General features: G+C 36.7%; 1 protein-coding gene across 18 annotated transcripts in view; it reads left to right on the top strand.

The window, feature by feature from the left end:
- The window catches only part of LOC111871350 (CUGBP Elav-like family member 2), a 1228155-nt gene extending 1209857 nt beyond the window's left edge, over window positions 1–18298 (top strand). For all 18 annotated transcript variants that reach the window (XM_023864398.2, XM_023864392.2, XM_023864391.2 and 15 more), the window contains 2 exons: window positions 10–144; window positions 15020–18298. In XM_023864398.2, coding sequence (XP_023720166.1) covers window positions 10–137 — 128 coding nt within the window. In that variant the 3' untranslated portion in view covers window positions 138–144; window positions 15020–18298. The remainder of the gene's footprint in view (window positions 1–9; window positions 145–15019) is intronic.
- Window positions 18299–18769: the final 471 nt, after the last annotated feature.

The following is an 18769-nucleotide window of genomic DNA, read 5'->3' as shown; positions in this document are numbered from 1 at the left end:
TTTGTTTAGGTTTTGTGTCCTATGACAACCCTGTAAGTGCACAGGCAGCAATCCAAGCTATGAATGGGTTCCAGATTGGCACCAAGAGGCTCAAAGTACAGCTCAAACGTTCCAAGGAGGCATCTAGACCATACTAGCCTCCAGGTGAGTTTGCTTAGTTGTGAACTGACTGCAGAACTTCTTCATAGTTAACAGTATTCTTGTTAAGAGACACGCCACATAGGAGAAATACTGCATTTTTGTGAACAGTAACTCAATTTGCCTAATATCAGATGTTAAGAGAAGAACTGTGTAGTGAGCTATAGTAATTACTCATGACAAGTGTGCTTCACATCTGGAAGTTTTATTCAGAGCTGGCGTAATTCTTTTTTACTTGTTTTGGAATCTTACTATTGTTAGTCATTTCCAAACATAAATGCAGAGATGGTACATTCAAGAATGTTCTGTAATTAAGGCACGTTGAATCTTAATGTTTCACAGTCAGCTGTGAGATTTTGAACCAGAGAAATTAAGGTGATAATGGACTTATACTAACATTCAGAGCAATTGAATTTATTAATAGTTTGTAAGTTACCTATTCTTTTGAAAATGTTTAAAAAATGCTCATCACAAGGATCATTCATCATTAGATGGGTCAAGTAGTTAAACAAAGTTAGAAAACATGTGCTTGCAGTTGCATAACTTTCAGTTCTTGCTCCATAGTTCTTAATGAAACACTGGTAATTATCAGTGTTGGAAGTATTGTGTAAGTGTGGACATGAGACAGACAGAAGAAAATTGAGAGTATGAATGAATGAATGAATGAATGAATGAATGAATGAATGAATGTATCATTGGCCCTTCCACCACGACCTACAGTGGTCTATTGTGCTTCCCAAAATGGAGAGTAAGAATTAATGAAGAAATTCCTTATTGGATTTTCTTTCTTCAAAATTGTAACACATGACCTGACTGACTCATACAAACGGTAGCCTCAGATAATGAAATGTCTTAAAATGCACAGTTCATGTTCACAAAAAATACAGTAATATATGAACAGTACAAAGTGTCATTTCAGTGGTCTTACTGAAGCCCTGGCACAAGGAAGTGGTAGCTTCCTCCATTAGAAAGTGAAGAATTTCTATTGGACACATGAAGAAGAGATGCAACTGCATTGAACAGACTGTATATGTTGCAGTGGTTCCCATCTTTTGAGTAGTCTACTCATCTCTTAAATCCACATCATTGATTAAGAAATGTGTTTTATACTTTTATAGTTTGTCTATCCATAATTTTTTCCCAGGGAAGAAATATGATTTCTTATTGTTCTAATGTTTCAATAAGACTTGAAGAGAGTTTTCAATGCCAAGGGACTGAAAATCATGACATGCTTTATATACTTACACATACATGACTGTAAGGGGCAACAGTTTCTTCAGTTTAAAATTTAATGTTCAAAGGTAGTAATGTACTTAGAGGAAAAAAAATTAATACATTTACCCAGTTTTGAGATTTGAGGTTCTCTAAATGATGAATATTGAGATTACAGTCTTCTGGGACGTAATCTGGTAGATAGGTACCAACATATCTGAGGAATTTTCTTTTCCAAACCATCAGTACCTATCTCCCAGGGACATCTTAGAAGACCATAATTTTAGCATCCAGTTTTGTTTGAAACTTATCTCCTGTGATACTGATATCTAGTTACTCTGTCAGTTAAGGCATTGTGTACAAATAAGCCAAAATCTAATTGAGGAAGTGAGAATTTTGCTCTGATATTGAAATGTTTATGTGTATATGTGTATATATATATTTTTTAACAATTTTTTATTTTGAGTTTTGTCCTTGTTTTCTACTGTTTGATTTCAGTTACAATTTATTTTACAATTATAAAAGACAAGTCCGTCCAATGTGACTATTTCAGTTATCTCACTTGATGATTCACTAGCCTTACATGTTTCGATCCATTTGGATCATATTCAGAGGCACCAAACACTTTTGTGAAACCACTATCACAACAGCTGTCAATGAAATACACATGTAATGTCCAAGTACACAATGTTCCATCTATCAGTCACAGCAACCTTTCTGGTTATAGAAAAATTTAAAGTTGTTTTAAAGTTTTAAAAACTTTAAAACAACTTTAAACTCATATAACTCATATAAAGAGTGTCCCAGGAGGAAAGGTCAGTATTCTGGGAGGTCATAGTATCAGTCATTCCTAGCAATAAAGTGTGTGTGTGTGTGTGTGTGAGAGAGAGAGAGGGGGGGGAGAGGGGGAGAGAGACACATACACACACATCTATTCCAAACAGCTTCAGTTCCTGCAAGGAGCCAATATGCCACATTGCTCCCTCCTTAAGGCTGTTCGTCCCGAATAGCCTAACAGTGCATCCCCATTCCTTCTCTTTCAGGCCTGTGCTTGCTGCGTCTTCTTTTGGCTCAGCTACTCCTCTTGCAGTGACCATTCTCTGGCCATTACATCCGGTCCCTTCTTAAGATTGTTCGTCCTGAGCAATTCCATGGTCCAGTGTTCGTCGATCTGATGTGTCACATTCACTCATCACTCTCATTCTCCATTCATGCTGGAGAGGCCAGTGTTTCTACATTACTGGTTCCTCCTCTGCTTGCAGTCTCTTTTCTTTTCCGTTTTGTAGGGGGCCGATCCCTCCACAAGGTCCAATCCACGATTCTCCGCTTCCTGCTAGAAGCCTTGGGCATTTGTTTATTGTTTTTTGGACCGTAGGTCTCATATAAGAGTTTCCTTAGTGTTCCTCTGCTTTCCAGAAGTGTTCGCTCTCCCGGGCTCCACTTCCAGATGCCATCCATGGTTGTTCTGTTCTTCCTCTCGTGTAGTAGCTGCTTGCCACGTCAATCCTTTGTTCCTTTATGGTGTACTCGTAAATTCTTCTTGAGTGGCCCTACTCTCTGGGTTGCTCGTTCAATCATGGCCCTGGTGCGGTTTCTCCCAGTGACGTTTTCCTTCTGCTGTGTCATTTTCACATGGTGGGTCGTTCCTCTGCTGGTGATGGCCAGTTTCTTTTGGGCTGCACGACTTTCCCATATCACCTCTATGCGGGCGACGGCCAATTTCTTTCTGCACCCATCCTTGCCCTTGGGCCGTTCCTTCGTTTTTCGCTGGTTTCGGTCCCTATGCCTTTTCTTCTTCGGTTTTTCGACCAGCATTACTTTGGCGTCTTCTATAGGGACATCTCCTTCTTGTGCCACCTCAGGTTTCCTGTCTACTGAGGTCGGCTCATTTTCAAGACGTGCCTCCATTGTTTCTTGGGAGGCCATTGTCTTTATGTCTCTTCTGGGTTCGATTTCGGCCACCATCTCCTTGTGGCTGATTTCCATCTTTTCCCGCATGGCGGCCATTTCTTCTCATATGGCTTCTGTCTTTGCCTGACTGGCTCTCGTTTCTGCTCGGATGGCCTCCATTTTTGCCTCAAATTTTTCCAGCATTTTGATTATTCGTTGCATATCTTGCTTCGACCTTTATTTTGCAGGATAATGCTCAGTGCACTCATAAATTTAATAATTCTGAACTTGTGGTGTGTTTGGTATGTAACGCAACAGTATTATCCCTTTCTCATCAACAATTTTGGAACTGTACAGTGAAATAGTTCTATCTCAGACACCATTTGGAATGAGACACATGAGCATACACACTTTATTGCTTAGAATGACCGATACTATGACCTCCCAGAATACTGACCATTCCTCTCAGAACATTCTGTATTTAGTACCACAGTGCAGTGTAAATAAATGTAGCTTCAGCACAATCAGATTTCATTTTTTTAGCTTGAAGGCTAATGATTCAATTACTTATCTGAATCCATCTTCTCTTTGCGTGCATGCGTGGTCATGTGTATGTGCTTACATGTATGTATGTACATAATTATATTGATATATACTTCTGACACTCTGGCTAGATGCACATGATTAAAAGTCTTACTGTCAGTGCAAATTGCTACATGTATCACAGCTGCAAGCAATATTCTTTAACTTTTGGGGCCTCATTGTGTGCTCTGCAATGCATCTTGTGTGCCTGTATATAAAGTATGTCAAGATATTGGCACAGTTTATCTTGAAACATGGATGTTGAAAACTACTATAAGGAATCAGACATTAGCATAAGTGATTTTAATATATGTCCTATCATGAAATGAAAAATGCAGTATTTACACAATTGACGTTCTTTGTATAAAAATGTCACGGGCAAACAACAGGATGTTGGCAGCTTAATACTATTCTAGTCATCATAACAACACTGAGACAGGTCAGAATGCACAATAAGTAATTTTAACATATTAACCCTTTTCTTGGCACTGGGCATTTAAATCCCACTCTGGCTGGCAGGAAATTTCAATAAAAGATTTAGGATCAGTTGTTTTTCAATCAGTACAAATTAAACCCAGTCTAAGCATTAGAGCAGGTTCTTGTGAGAGATGGCTGTCTAGGCCTTGTTGTGATTTCTTTCTGAGACCAGGGAATGTGTTAATTAAAATAACAGGCCTCATGTGTCCATGAACAAAACTGTGATCTTTCTTTTTTATTCCTCCTGCCCATGAAGTCCCCCAAACAGGAGGGATAAATGAAGCTCAGGAACATATTCATTTCAGTGAATCATATAAAGACTAATCTTTGAAAGACTGACCTCTTTAGGGACATGGTTCAAGGAACAATTTCATGTGTAGAAGTATAGGAGTCCCTTTCCTTATTAATAACCATAGGATGTTACAGGTATGTAACAGTTGAGATTATGTAAAGGGCAGTATTGTGAAAGACTGAAACTTATGAATAGTTTTTTTTTAATTTAGCATTGTATTGTTTTAGAAGTTGGTTACAATTTGTTAATGTGACATTTAAGATTGTTTCTGTTGTGATTTAAATGGAATGAAATGAAATCCCTGCATTAATTATCATGTTACCCAGTAACCCTTGAGACAAAAGAGATTGATAATTGGCTGCCTGATTCAGTCACTCATGTTTGAGTTTTGTGCCATAAACTCATATGTGATGCCTGCACACAAACATAATGAAGTGTAAATGTGAATGTGAAGAGATGCAGTTTTTCATTTTGAATAGTAAATGATTGTAACACAGCCAGGAGAAGTGTACTGTTTGAAAATGACACAGATGCCTGGAAACAAAACAGTTGTGAAGTTAACACTTTGAAAACTGTTGATGCTTAAATTCATCTCTCCCAAGCTGGTCCTTGGCATTATCATTGCCATTTTGCATACTATACATGTGAACCTCTTGCAGTGTGTAATTTCTTGCCTGCATCAATATGTTATGGTATGATGTGGATTGGTATGATATGGCTTGACAATCATCACAGTGGATACTGATGCAGCATGTACCTTCAAAATGTCAGTATTCACGTGCAAGACTACGCAGTGTTACAACCCAAAGGCCCACAATCTGTGTAAAACTCCAGTTATCAGGAGCACTTTGGGCCATAGATCAATTGAGACAGGACATCACTAACACATCTGATGCGTTCCAGAAGTACTTCTGTGAATCCAAGCTAAAACCTTTTTTATTTTTGCTAGACTGTAACAGCTTCCTTGCTAGTCCTTTCTGGTTCATCCTATCATATTTATTTTAATGCTATATAATCTCAGTATTGTAAAGTAACCAGTTAAACAAACAAGAAGGAGGCAACTAGTAATTAAAGATGCCAGTGTGGTTGATGAAAAATAGACTTAACTTCCCTGTGTTTGCTGTTAAGACAGGCCAGTGAGAAAGTGGCAGGAACATGAAGCTGACTGCTTACATCCTTCTAGTGTTTTGATATATCTGCCTTTTCCCAGATAAGTCTGATGAAACCTCAGTTTCCATGTTGTATAATTGTAATGCTGAAATTGTCATACCTGCTGAAACAAGTGAAAAGGGAAGAGCACTTTATTACATTAAAAAAAATGAAGGAAAGCATATTTTCCTTTGTCCTCCCCTTCCCCCAAAAAACATGCCATGTGTGTTCTGCTTACTAAGTAGATTCACAGCATGTCCAAATTTTGGTTTTGTCTTGTCACTTTTCCTGATTGAGGTTTCTCAATGCTTTTTCTTAGTTCCTCCAAGCAGAATCTCACATATTCTACCAGAAAATATGGTACAACTACATCCTTCAGTATCCTTCTCACTTCATCATCTTACCATTCAACACCATATAACCCATGCTGCTAAAAGAGCATAGTTAATTAATCCAATAATTATTTATTATACTCACCCTTTCCACCCATTTTCCATTTGGTAGTGACAGTCATAACAAAGAGTATTTCACTGTGTTGTGTTACCATTATGCATATTTCCATAATGAAAAACTACATTTTCGTAATGGCTGTGAAATCATAAAGAGCACAAGAAATTTATTCTTCTGCATTGTCATGACTGTATTTAGAAATAATTTTATTTATACTCAGATGATGTTAACAGGTGTATGTTGTCCAAAATGATGGACATTAACATCATCTCGGAAGTGGCGATTTTAAAACTTTTGGTGTTATGGGACTCTTGGCAATATTTTAGTTCAGGGTTAACAACAGTAGAATTCAAAAGTACAGTGCTCGTCCAACAGGACTGCATGCATGACCATTAAAGTTTAATTGAACCGTTACGTGAGTAATACTCAAAACTGTATCCCAGTGTTGCTTTTGTTGGGCCTCGGTATCTTTCTTTTATTGCATTATAATAGTATCAGTACTTATGAAATTGTTGCAGTATTTTTGTTATGCTTATAATTCAAAACTCAGAATTACCCAAGTAAGTAAGAGTAAATCATTTTTGTATTGGGTAATGAAATAGATATAGATGAGGCCATTTGTTTGATTATTTAAATATAATTTTCATATTTATAGTAATCCCTTATAGGGGAATCCAGGGAGAGATGTTAACATCACTGAATAAATGCTGCTTTTCACTAGACGTGGTAACTTTTGAAAGACACGCTGTTGTGGTAACTTCTTCGGTAGAAAATAGTATACCAAAAGCATATACATATGCATACCCTCTATTATTCAGTGTTCCCCCCCCCCACAAAGTTTTGAAGGGTAACTTCTCCCAAGTATATAATTTTTCTGTCTTTACTGGATGTGTGTCTCATCATTCATGTAGTGTAAGTGTTATGCAGGTTTCTTTCACATCACCAACACTTACGAAGGCATCACATTTCATTGCCATTTATTGAATTTGTGCTAATGTGTTCACCTGTGCTCATGACATCCAGCTCTTGCCAGCAGGAGATACTGTTATTGCATGTAACTTGTACAGTGGAATCCTGATTTAAGAAGTTCCCCTATTTTATGTTCCCAGCTAGAGAGCTTCATGTAAATAATGTTTAATTCTCCCTGATGTAGTGTTTCTCATTTTTGTGTTTTACTTCTATTTAGTGAAAGAGACTCCAGTTCCTGCATGAAACATGTACCTCAATTTGGTGTTATATTTACCTGGATGGAAGACTAGGTGTCTGCCATATTTTCACAGTTAAATAATAAAGGTTTAACTTCAGTTGTAGTGAGAAAAACACATTGATTTCTTTGAAACACTTTAAGCTTAAGGTGGGTCAGTATTTCTATGGTAGAGTAAATGCTGACATTCATGTCATATCATGCCGTAAGCATAGCATGTGAGAGAGGAAGATAAATATGCTTCAAAGTCACGAGCTAGAGTCCATGATGAACTTGCCCACAGAACCACTGAAGGTGCAAATCAGAGGCTGCAGTTCCCCAAAGAGGGATCTTACAGTGAAAGTCATGATGTTGGGAATGGTGAAGACAGAGAACATGAGGAGAAAAACTGACTTAATGTATAATATGTTTTCTGATATTTAGTATATTTCACGTTTTACCTTGTAATAATTAAATGAAATTATTAAATAATATCACATTTTATGTGTACGTGTCTTTCTTAGTTGGGGGGGTTGTCTTCCATTCATGTGTACATGCCTTTCTTAGTTGGGGGTTGTCTTCCATTCAGGTACATAAAGTACTTACATGCCATTGTTTTCTCAAGGAAATCTTGAAGTCTGTATGTTATCTTTTTGCTCTTGAGTTGATTCCTGTAGGAGGGCTGAGTAGAAGCTATATACCAGTGTTACATGTACTTTGTGCTCAGAGTATCTTCATGGTTAATTTCGGCCATATGCATACATTTTACTAAGTCTTTCTTTGTGTTGAAATTTGTTTGTAGGTTCCATTAGTTGTGTAATTACCATACATGGGCACATGAAGAAGTTGCCGTCAAAAAGCAGTTGTGTTTTCTGTTATTTTTAGACAATATACAAAGAGTTTTGTCATCTGGAATATAACACCATGTAGTCATGGAAAATCAACCAGTGTTTTGGAAGAATATGTCACCACAATCTTCAGGTGAAGAATAGTCCAAGCAAGTAACCAGCATCCTTCATGCTTGTTACTTGAAAGATGAGTTTGATATGTTCCTTGGAAACATCAGTTGAATTCCAGCAGACTACACAGAATTAAATTAAATTTGAGGAAGAAACTAGTGAAATGCTACATTTGGAGCATAGCTCTGTATGGGGCTGAAACATTGACACTTAGGTCAGTAGATCAGAAACATCTGGAAAGTTTCGAAATGTGGTGTTGGAGAAGAATGGAGAAGATCAGTTGGACCGATTATGTGAGAAATGAAGAAGTGTTAATTAGAGTCAGTGAGCAGAGGAATATCCTACATGAAATAAGAAAACGGAAGGCTAATTGGATTGGTCATGTTTTACGCAGAAACTGCCTTCTAAAAGAAGCTATCGAAGGAAAGATAGATGGGCGGATAGAAGTGACAAGAAGACGAGGAAGAAGACATAAGAAGATGCTGGATGACCTTGGGGACAGAAGAGGATACTGTCATTTGAAGGAGAAAGCTCTAGATCGCATTAAGTGGAGGAATTGTTTTGAAAGAGACTGTGGACCTGTCATCTTGACAGATTACTGATGATGATGACACAGAATTATATCCTAGAAGATCTTTATAATGACTGTTGTGAGAACCTCGAGTCCTGCATTATATAATGCAAGTTTGCACATATTTTTTTTATATTAAAGAAACTTTTTGCTATTGACAATGGGGTGTCATTTTCTGTTTGAATTTTATATAACCCCCCCTTCCCATTTAAGATTTTTGTTGGTTTAAGGTACAGCAGTCTTGTCCCCAAGATAAGCATTACATGGTGATTTGACTGCACACATCTAGTGCATCAACACACATTTGATGCAGTCATATTTCTGCTATATTCCATTTTTGTTACTGAAACTGTTTGCGCTGTCTAAACACTTGTCCTAGTTTCATGTTTAAATAAGTATTTATTTGTGTGTCTTTGAGGAGAGATCTGTAATATTTTATTTATTTATTTTTGGTGGTGGTGTTCAGCCACATCATGAACTTTAATACAGCTGTTCATCCTGCCATTGCACAGACATGCTTTAACTCCTCATCTGAAACTTTTCTGTTCCATTCCTGTTGGTTATATATCACATTCCACTTTTGTTTAATACTAACATAAGCTATTGATAGTGACACCTGAGATACTGTAGAAAATATGCTCTGCTCCTAAGTATTATTACACCTGAATACATGGATATATTCAGTTGAACTGCATGTAGTGTCAGTTCCTCTTTGATCAGGACCAATAGGCCTACTTTAGAAAAAGTTCATCATCCATCATATTCTTTGGTCTGTTCTAGACTCAGATGTAATTATGAAGTATATTATATATGAGACAAACTCTGTCTTAAGTTCAACAATTTAATTGTAGTTCTTTCTTCTTCCCTTCCTACAATTAAATTGTTGCACTTAAGACGGAGTTTGTCTCATATATATTGTGTGAGTGTAACAGGATGCTTAAATATAATATTGTAATTATGAAGATTTACTATTAGGATTTTTTAAGGTTAACTGTAGAAGCTGTTTGTTAAAACTTATATCATAATTTTATTAAGAATTAATGGAAATTAATTGAGTCTTTCTAACATTTGAATACTCTTATTTGATATTTTCTTATTTATGCATCATTTTTACAAATAATGATAAAGCTACATACCGAAAGTCATGAGCAACTTTTGTTTGCATGCAACCTGGGAACAGCAGACGAAAGAGAGTACAGTGGTAGGTGGAACCAGCTGTTGTGTTAACTTTGAGTGTCTTGTGACGTCAATAGCTTGCATCACGTGACCAGTATCACCCCTAACAAAATGGCCGACAACGATATGTTGGTTTGCCAGCGTACTGTCATCGAATTTCTTGTGAAAGAGGAAATTTCTGCTGCAGAAATTCACCAGAGACTTCAGCGTGCTTATGGAAGTGTGTGCATGGGCGTGAGCAGTGTTTGAAGATGGGTGAAGCATTTTAAAGATGGGAACACCAGCATCGAAGATGAGCCTCGGAGCGGTCGTCCTCGAACAGCCTCACCTGAACGCAGCAAGGAAAGTGTGGATGAGATCATTCAGGATGACAGGCATGTGACTGTGGACACAATAGCCTGAAAACTTGGAATAGGGCACAGTGCCATACAGGAGATAATTGAAAGCTTGAGCTATAGGAAAGTTGTGCTCATTGGATCCCGCGGTTATTGACCGAAGACCACAAAGGTCAGTGAAAAGCCATATGGACATGAAGGCGATGATTTTTGCTCTGTATCGTGACAGATGACAAAAGCTGGTTTCAACATTTCAAGCCTGAAACAAAACAGAAGAGTATGGAATGGCACCATTTGCATTCTCCATCACAATAGAAGGGAAAGACAGTGCCATCAGCTGTGAAGGTGATGGGCACAGTCTTCTGGGATGCAGAGGGGTTTATTCTGGCTGAATTTCTGGAACCTGGGCAAACCATCAGTGCTGCTTGTTATGTCCAGATGCTGCACAAGCTCTGTCGTTCGTTGCACGATAAACGTCCAGGACGAAACATCATCATCCTGCATGACAACACTTGCCCCCATGCCACTCGCCTCACATTGGAAGCAATTGCAAAGATGGGGTGGGAAGTTCTTCCACACCCCTCCTACAGCCCTGATCTGGCACCCTCCGACTACCATTTTTTCGGATTTGTGAAGGATAAGCTGCGTGGACAACGTTTTGAGACAAGGGAGGCAATTCAGAAAACAGTGCGTCAGTGTCTTCGGATGGCTGGAACGGAATTTTCAAACTCCCAGAACGCTAGGAGAAATGTGTACAAAGAAATGGTGATTATGTGGAAAAATAAAGAAAGGTCTGTAGATTAAGGTAGTGTATTTGGCTTGTCAATAATAAAGCATGTTACTTTACAAAAAATTGTTGCTCATGACTTTCAGTACGACCCTTATACATTTCACTGGTTTTATAAATTGCAATAAAGTATCCTGCTAGGAGCAGAGGAAGTGTTATGAATGCTGGATAATTATTGTGAGGGCTGGAGCAATTGTAGGTAAATTTAAAGTACATTGATCAAAACTTCAGCCTTCTTTGGCATATATCTATGCAAAAAAAAATCATTAAAAAAAGAGAAGGAAGACCTAAATGATAGTGTGTTGAGAAGGAAATTAATGTATTATATTTTTAGTCTGAGTTCTGAATTCCACCATGCATTCTTCTGTGAAGCCCATTAATTAGACTGTAAAGTTACAATAAGGGAAAATCTAAGTACCACTATACCAAATTACATGTCTTGTGTTTATATTTAATTCCCAACACTACCTCCTGCTTCCTATACTTAGTAATTCACTGAGCACAATGTACAGGATATTAATGATTTAGAAGTTTTTTGTACCTGTAGTTAGTTCCACAGAGTGACGATTATTTCCCATTGATGGCTAACAAGTGTCTGCTGATCGTCCATTGCTTACAGATGTTTACAGGATGCACACTTACCTGCATGGCGTCCTAGGGATTGCTGTGGTGTTTCTAATAGTAAGCCTGTCCACAACTCATTTGTCAAATGCAATAGGTCATTGTTAGTATCTGACATTCTTTCATTTTTAAATATTTTGGTTCCTCAGAGTATGCCATAATTGTGCCCTGGTTATTGAGGTTTCCTAATTTCTGTTGTTTTTGGCTTTGTGTTTTGTCATAAATATTTGACACAGATTTAGTGTACTCATCAGAAATTTTATTTTGGAATTATGGTTAAGTGTATCCATATAAATTTATCATATAGTCTTGACATGTTATGTCTCCATTTCCATGGGAATGATGGATAGCTAAAAACCATTTCCAGTATAAATCATTAAGAAGTGTTCATTTAAAATGTTTTCCAGATTGAGCACATTTCATCTTAAAACTACTGTAAGTCTAAATTATTCATTACTAAGTCCATTTTAATCATGGACATCCGTTCTTTAAGAGCAGTCATTCAACTATACTGTTGAAACAGTAACTTTGATTACTTGTTTCTTTCATGTGTAAGTATTTTGCCAGGATAGCCACTTGATATAGTGATTATGCTATGAGCTGGGCAATCTAAGAAATGGGGTATCTATTGCTGATGAGAGGGAGAGATTTTTCTCTTCTCCATAGCAGTCAGCCAAGCTCCAGGGCTCACCCAGCCACCACTACACTGGGTGCTGAGGGTTGTTTGTCCAGTTGAAAAATGGCAGGGCCATGAAGCTGATCAGTCACCTCCCTTCATCTAGTGCTGGAGGGAATCATATGAAGCCAAGAAATGCTTGTGGTGTATAAGCTACAAAGTACACAGAGCTGATTTCAAGCAAAACATTGCAGCTTTCATTGTATGGAGAAAACTTTGTATTTCCCTTATTACATTATTACAATCCCTTACATTATTAGCCAAACTGGAGAATTGAAGTTCATCCATTGATGATGAAGACAACACTTGTTTGTATGAGTCTCTTGGAGTGGTGGTCACTTCCTGTTTTCTGTATATACATGATGAACCACATACATAAGACCAGAAACTGTGGCTGATATAATTGGAATCAGATTTAAAACCAAGAATATTTTATTTCCATCATTGTCAAAACATGGTGAGGGATTCCTGTATATTGCTAATCCTCCTCCTCGGCATATACAGTAGGTGGAAAGAGAATAGGGTGTAAATTATACCTTCAGATGAATAACTACCATCATGGACTGAAATACATTAAAAAATAACATGGTAGAACCCTCATAAATCTAGTACCCTCAAGACCTAACTTCAACTGAATGTTTTAAAATTCCTGTTTCTTAAGTGCCGCACATAGCCTAAGTATCCGGGAAGAAATTGGACTATTTCAAAGAAAAAACATAAGAATGCTTTTTGTAATCTATATCAGATATTTCAAAATTTAGGTAGAGATCACACCAAAATATATTGAACTACATGCATAGAATTTATATACATAAATTTGCGAAATATTAACATGATCTTCAGGAAACATACCACATATTGTAGGTTTCACAGTGCTGCCAAAGTAGGCACACTACATTGCTATGCATTTACTACATTTTTTAGGTGGGCTTGTACACTGCCGCCATTTTATAAATGCCTGTGTAACTATTACAGCAGAAGCTGACCACTGTTAAACTGTTGAGTAACATAATGTGGTCGAGAAGCTGAACACGACTGTATACATGTTATGCAACATGAAGCTGTTCCATCACATACTACTAACAAGTACTGATCATCTGACAGATGGCTGCCTACAGACTTGTTCTAGAGTTTGAGATGTGAAGCAATACATTAACCATTCCATAGTGGAATGGGTTACAGAAATTTTAAAAAGGGCACTTTTCCAAAAGGGGCCAACTTTTTTATAATTCCTGATTTATGCGGTTCTGCTGTAACTAAATTCAGTCAGCCTTCATTGTGTTTTAGTCATTAATTACAAAAACTTGGGTGTCGATCCTTAATGGATCATCTGCAGGGACTGAAATATGTCATATAATTAATAACTGGAGTGCAATAAAAGGTGGTTTAATTGTTGACATTTTTTTGATCCATGGTGGTCATGAAAGGCTTAATGATGAAGTACACCGATGCACACAAGAAATGTAATTCCTGTCCACTGTTGCCATCCATTTTATACAGTAATTTTCATGACAAAATTTTGTGTTTTTTGTTGGACATACAAATTCAAGTTTTGAAACTTTTTGTGACAGGATACAAAACCTTATATATTATATTTATGTTTGTAAATTCAGTTTGTAGTGATTCCTCGTTTATTAACTGTTCTGTTGCTTCACTAACATTTATGTTTGTATGTAGTATTAATACTGTGCTGAATATAGGAGCTGCAAGTGAACTAACCAGCCATTATTTTTTCCTTGTGGTGGAGAAAACGTTTTGAGCAGTTGAAAGGACCCTGGTATTTTCCATCAATTATTTTCAATTATGGTGTATTATTTGTTTCACCCTGCCTTTCTGTGCTGAATACAGTTTCATGTATACATTTTTCCCATTGCTGTCACTGCTACAGTTCGTATCCACCTATTTGGGAATGAGTGCATTGTCTGGTCATTTACTTCTATTTATTGTGATATATAAATATAACTGATGCCAATAGTTCAAGAAATTCATAAGTTGTTTTAACATTTTCATATGATGAATAACTGGCAGTGTGTCATTTGGAAAGATACTTATGATGTGGTAGTTAAAAATGATGTTTATATGGTATTTTTAAATACACTTTATATATTGAGACATTTAAAATTGTAGTAAAAATGGTGAGGATACATGTATTGATCACTTGAAGTGGTGGATGGCTTAGATAATGCACAATCTACTCATTTCAGATATTGTTTTGTAATGTGCAGAAGGTGTACTGTTTCACTTGTTAATGTTATTGATATGTATATAACAATAAGGTGTTACAATGTCTTGCTGTCTGCATAACACAATGAAATACATGTAGGCATTGAGGACATCGCATTTCTTAGGGAGGGAGTTGCACAATGTGGGGTGAGCAACTGCCCCACATGCTCCACAGTGAAGCTGTCTATTGTGAAGAACTCGTGTATTTTATTGTGCTGAGCAGATTATTGTTTCCTTGTTTGTGTGAATGTGTTGTGTGTTTTAACACTTGCATTTGTTTCTCTCTGTTGGGTGTCAGGGAGGCGTACGTGCGCTCTGTGATTACCCCCGGACCGACCGTCCTCCATAACAAATAGTCATGTGACTCTTTCATGTTTGTGCGTCCGAAGACTCAAAACTAGGGCCACCGGGGTGATGTGGAATCATAACAAATAACAAAAAAGTAAAAACTTGATATAGCAGCTTTTTGATAATAGTAAATACCATATCATCATGATGTGCATCATCCACAGCAGCACTTGGAAGCAGCACACAAGCACGTGATAGACTGCCTCTTCTCCTGCGTGCTTGAAACAATGTTTAAAGAAGAAAGTACAGAGTAATTTTTATAATTAAATAGTTCAACCCTATAAACAAATATGAGATCCTGTTAAAAAAAAGAGACTTATGTAAAAATAAGGCATTGTCTGTCTCCTGTCTTCATTGTAATTTTTCTATGAAAGAGAACGTAATTTTCTGTTCAGTTTATTTTTTCTCACTTGCAATGTCTATGGATACTTTTATGCAAATTTTACCAACCATTCATCCATTTTTTTGTATGTTTTGCCCCCGTTGCTTGTGGAAGATATATCTGTTTCATTTTGGACGTGGGTTTGGAACTCTGAGGTGAAATGATTGATTAAAAGGCAGTTTGAAAAATTAAATAATAAAAAAGTGAGAAATGGATATATAGTATTTGTATCCATTCTAGGCATTTATGGATTGACTAAAGTTTAAAAATAGATAACTTTCTCAGAAATGACTGGATTTGATTTTTAATTGTTATTTCTAAGTGTACAGGTGTTGAAAAGAAAAGGGGGACAGGCCAAAATAGAATACAGCTTTATAGCTGCTTAGCTGTGAGACAAAAGAAGACAAAAAATTAATTATATTTATCTAATTTATGTATTGGTTATTTCACAAAAATCTGGTTTGCAATTCTGTTTTACTTAAGTACTGTGCCTTGTTTTTTACAATAAGTTTTCTGCTAGGGGTAGGAATCTAAGGCTTGGCACTACATGGCATCATTCCCAAGATGGAGGAGTGGGACAGACTGTATTAATAATAATGGTAACTTATATTGTGCAATCAGTTGTTATGGAACAACCCCATACCCTTTGCTCGAGGTGACACGTCATATAGTGCCAAAGTGACAGAAGCTTTCTTTCGATAAATGGCAGTTTCACCTCTGCAGTTCATTTAGTAGCTGTTCAAAGAAAGAAAAAGTACTTTGTTATTTGTTTTAAACGTGGAACTTGTTACCATTCTGTGTATGGAAGGTATTTTCCTAGTCCTTCATGAATGCACTTTAACTGAGCATTTGTTGAGTGTTAAGTTCATTAAATGTTAAGGGTGGATATTGTGCAAGTCTATGTCCACATCAAATCATAACATTCAGCCAAAGTGGGAGTCAAAGAGTTACCGAAAGAATATAAAAAATTATTATAACCAAAGATGTGTCTTAAATGTTTCCGTTGCCAGTTATGTGTCTGTTAAAAAAAAAGCCCGCTATTGTTGCGTTGTATAACCAAAAATGTTGATGTACTTAAGGAAAAGCAAACTAGATGGCACAAGGCACAAATCATGTGGAGCACGTTTGATTTGTTTTTTGTGTTTGTCTACAGTGCTCGTTAAATCCAAAGCGGGGCAAAAATAATCTGTAGTAATTAATTTGTAAGTGAGCAAATGTATAATTACATGTGATAGGATAGATTGTTATTATTAATATCATATATCTATACAAAGTTTTGTTCATTATTTTCATTATAGTGGTGAATGAAGTTTATGTTTGTCTTGCATTGGAGCAATGCAGGGTGAGCCTATAAATGGTGTTACTTTTTGTTTGTTTTTTTTTGTGGGGTGTTGTTCATACACATTGAATTGTTTTCTTTGTTTGCCATGTTCTATCATTGTAGGTGGAATTGTTATTGTAGAAAACTGTAGAGATGCGTTTAATTTTATTTTTCTTTCTTGTAATGTTTTCTTTGTCAGCACACATGTTTTACGTGTGTATGTTAATTTAGAACCTCCCATTCATTGGTTTGCCAACATTGAATATTTGTATAGATTTATGACTTGCCTGGAGAATTATTTTTTTCATGTCGTGGATGACAATAAGTTATTTTCTGTGTTGTTGCATTGTGCACTTAAACTGTTTAAATGGCAACAAAGCAAAACCAATGAGCTGGGAGCCTTGGACTCTATTCCTTCTGTGTTTAACTGTTGTGTTTCAGTCATGATGAAACCAGTAATTTGGGGTAGAAGAAGGGGAAAGGGATGAACTGTTGTGTCACCCCTCAGGACCCTAGTGTCCTCCTTCTTGGCCATCATGTTGCTAGGTCCCTTGAAGGGCTTTAAAATGGTTTACTGAAGCCAGCTTCCTTGGTGAAGGCACATAGTATTGCCATTATATATAACTGTTTTCTGCTTTGGTTTAAAATAAGATATTTTGCATTTTTATGGATGTGTGTGAAAGGTTTTAATAACACTTATCACAGTTTTTGGAAGTTTAAAATTATGCCTTTGGCATTAACAGAGTACACAACAAATATTCCAAGGAAGCACTTCACAGAATGTTAAAACCACATTTCATTTGGAACATGGCCAGTGTATGTTTGCCAAATCATTCAATATTTTGTGCTTGATTGGGAGGTTAATGTAATAATTTTAATTCTGTCATATTTGTTTATTTTGTAATGTATCTAAATCAGACCTACAGCTGTGTGCAACAAGTCATAAATACCTGTTCACAGGTAATTTTCTTAAAAAAGGTAGATCAGTGACATTCAGAAAAGATCAAAATTGGGTAATGTAAAAAAATGCACATTAAACATGCACAAGACTTACATGGGGAATTGATGTTAAGATAATTTTTGACACAGAGAGAAATGTGGGCATGCATGCTTCAAGTGGCAAGTACTGAAAGAAAACTGTCTGTTGTCTGTCATGCACAGATGTTGTTTAAAAAATATATGGAAAGCAAATGGTCTACGAAAATCTCAGGAACAAAATGTAGTCGCCATGTTTGTTTCTGTCCACGTGAAATTAGCACAGCAGCAGTTTGTGTACCTCGCTCGCTCGACCATGTTTTACTGTTTGATATGATGTGACAAGAAGAGTGCTCACAATTTGCAACATGGAAAAGTAGACAAAATATTTAGTTTTAAAGAAGAAAACTATCCACAGCATGAAACATCTTTATACCGTTGTAGCCAAATAAGTTAGCATTACATATGTGATTATTTATAATGACTCCTGTGTGTACTGTAAAGGCAGCATGAGACAGATTAAATGAAACCTATTTTGGAAGTACATTTGACTTGTTCATTTTATTACACCTTTGTTGATCTCTTGGCAAGAACTGTGCCACAACCAACTCCACATTGTATTGTTGTTAAAAAAAATTGATAGTTAACTGAGCTGGTCAAGAAATTCCCTGCTTTTATGGATACCAAAGGTTCACTGCTACGTTCACAAAAGCTTAAAATCGAGCTATATCCTGCACCAGTTCGATCTTGTCAACGTGTTTCTTACCCCATTTGTTTAAGATCCATTTGCATGTTAACCTATCAACATGTCTTCGCAGTGGACACTTCCTTTGAATATTTGTGAGCAAAATTTTGTACACGTTTATGATCCCCCCCACACGCAGTTTGGACTGTAGAGAAAGTACCTAGGACCATATAAAAGAGAAGATGGCAAAAAATATTAATAAACGTGAGGTATAATCAAAATATGTGAGTTGGAACAAAATCAGTGTTCCTTAACCTCTCCCTTGCTTATGAGCCAG

The sequence above is a fragment of the Cryptotermes secundus genome, unplaced genomic scaffold, assembly GCF_002891405.2.
Source record: "Cryptotermes secundus unplaced genomic scaffold, Csec_1.0 scaffold1, whole genome shotgun sequence".
Classification (NCBI taxonomy): Eukaryota; Metazoa; Arthropoda; class Insecta; order Blattodea; family Kalotermitidae; genus Cryptotermes; species Cryptotermes secundus.
This window is presented reverse-complemented; position numbering and strand designations above follow the sequence as displayed.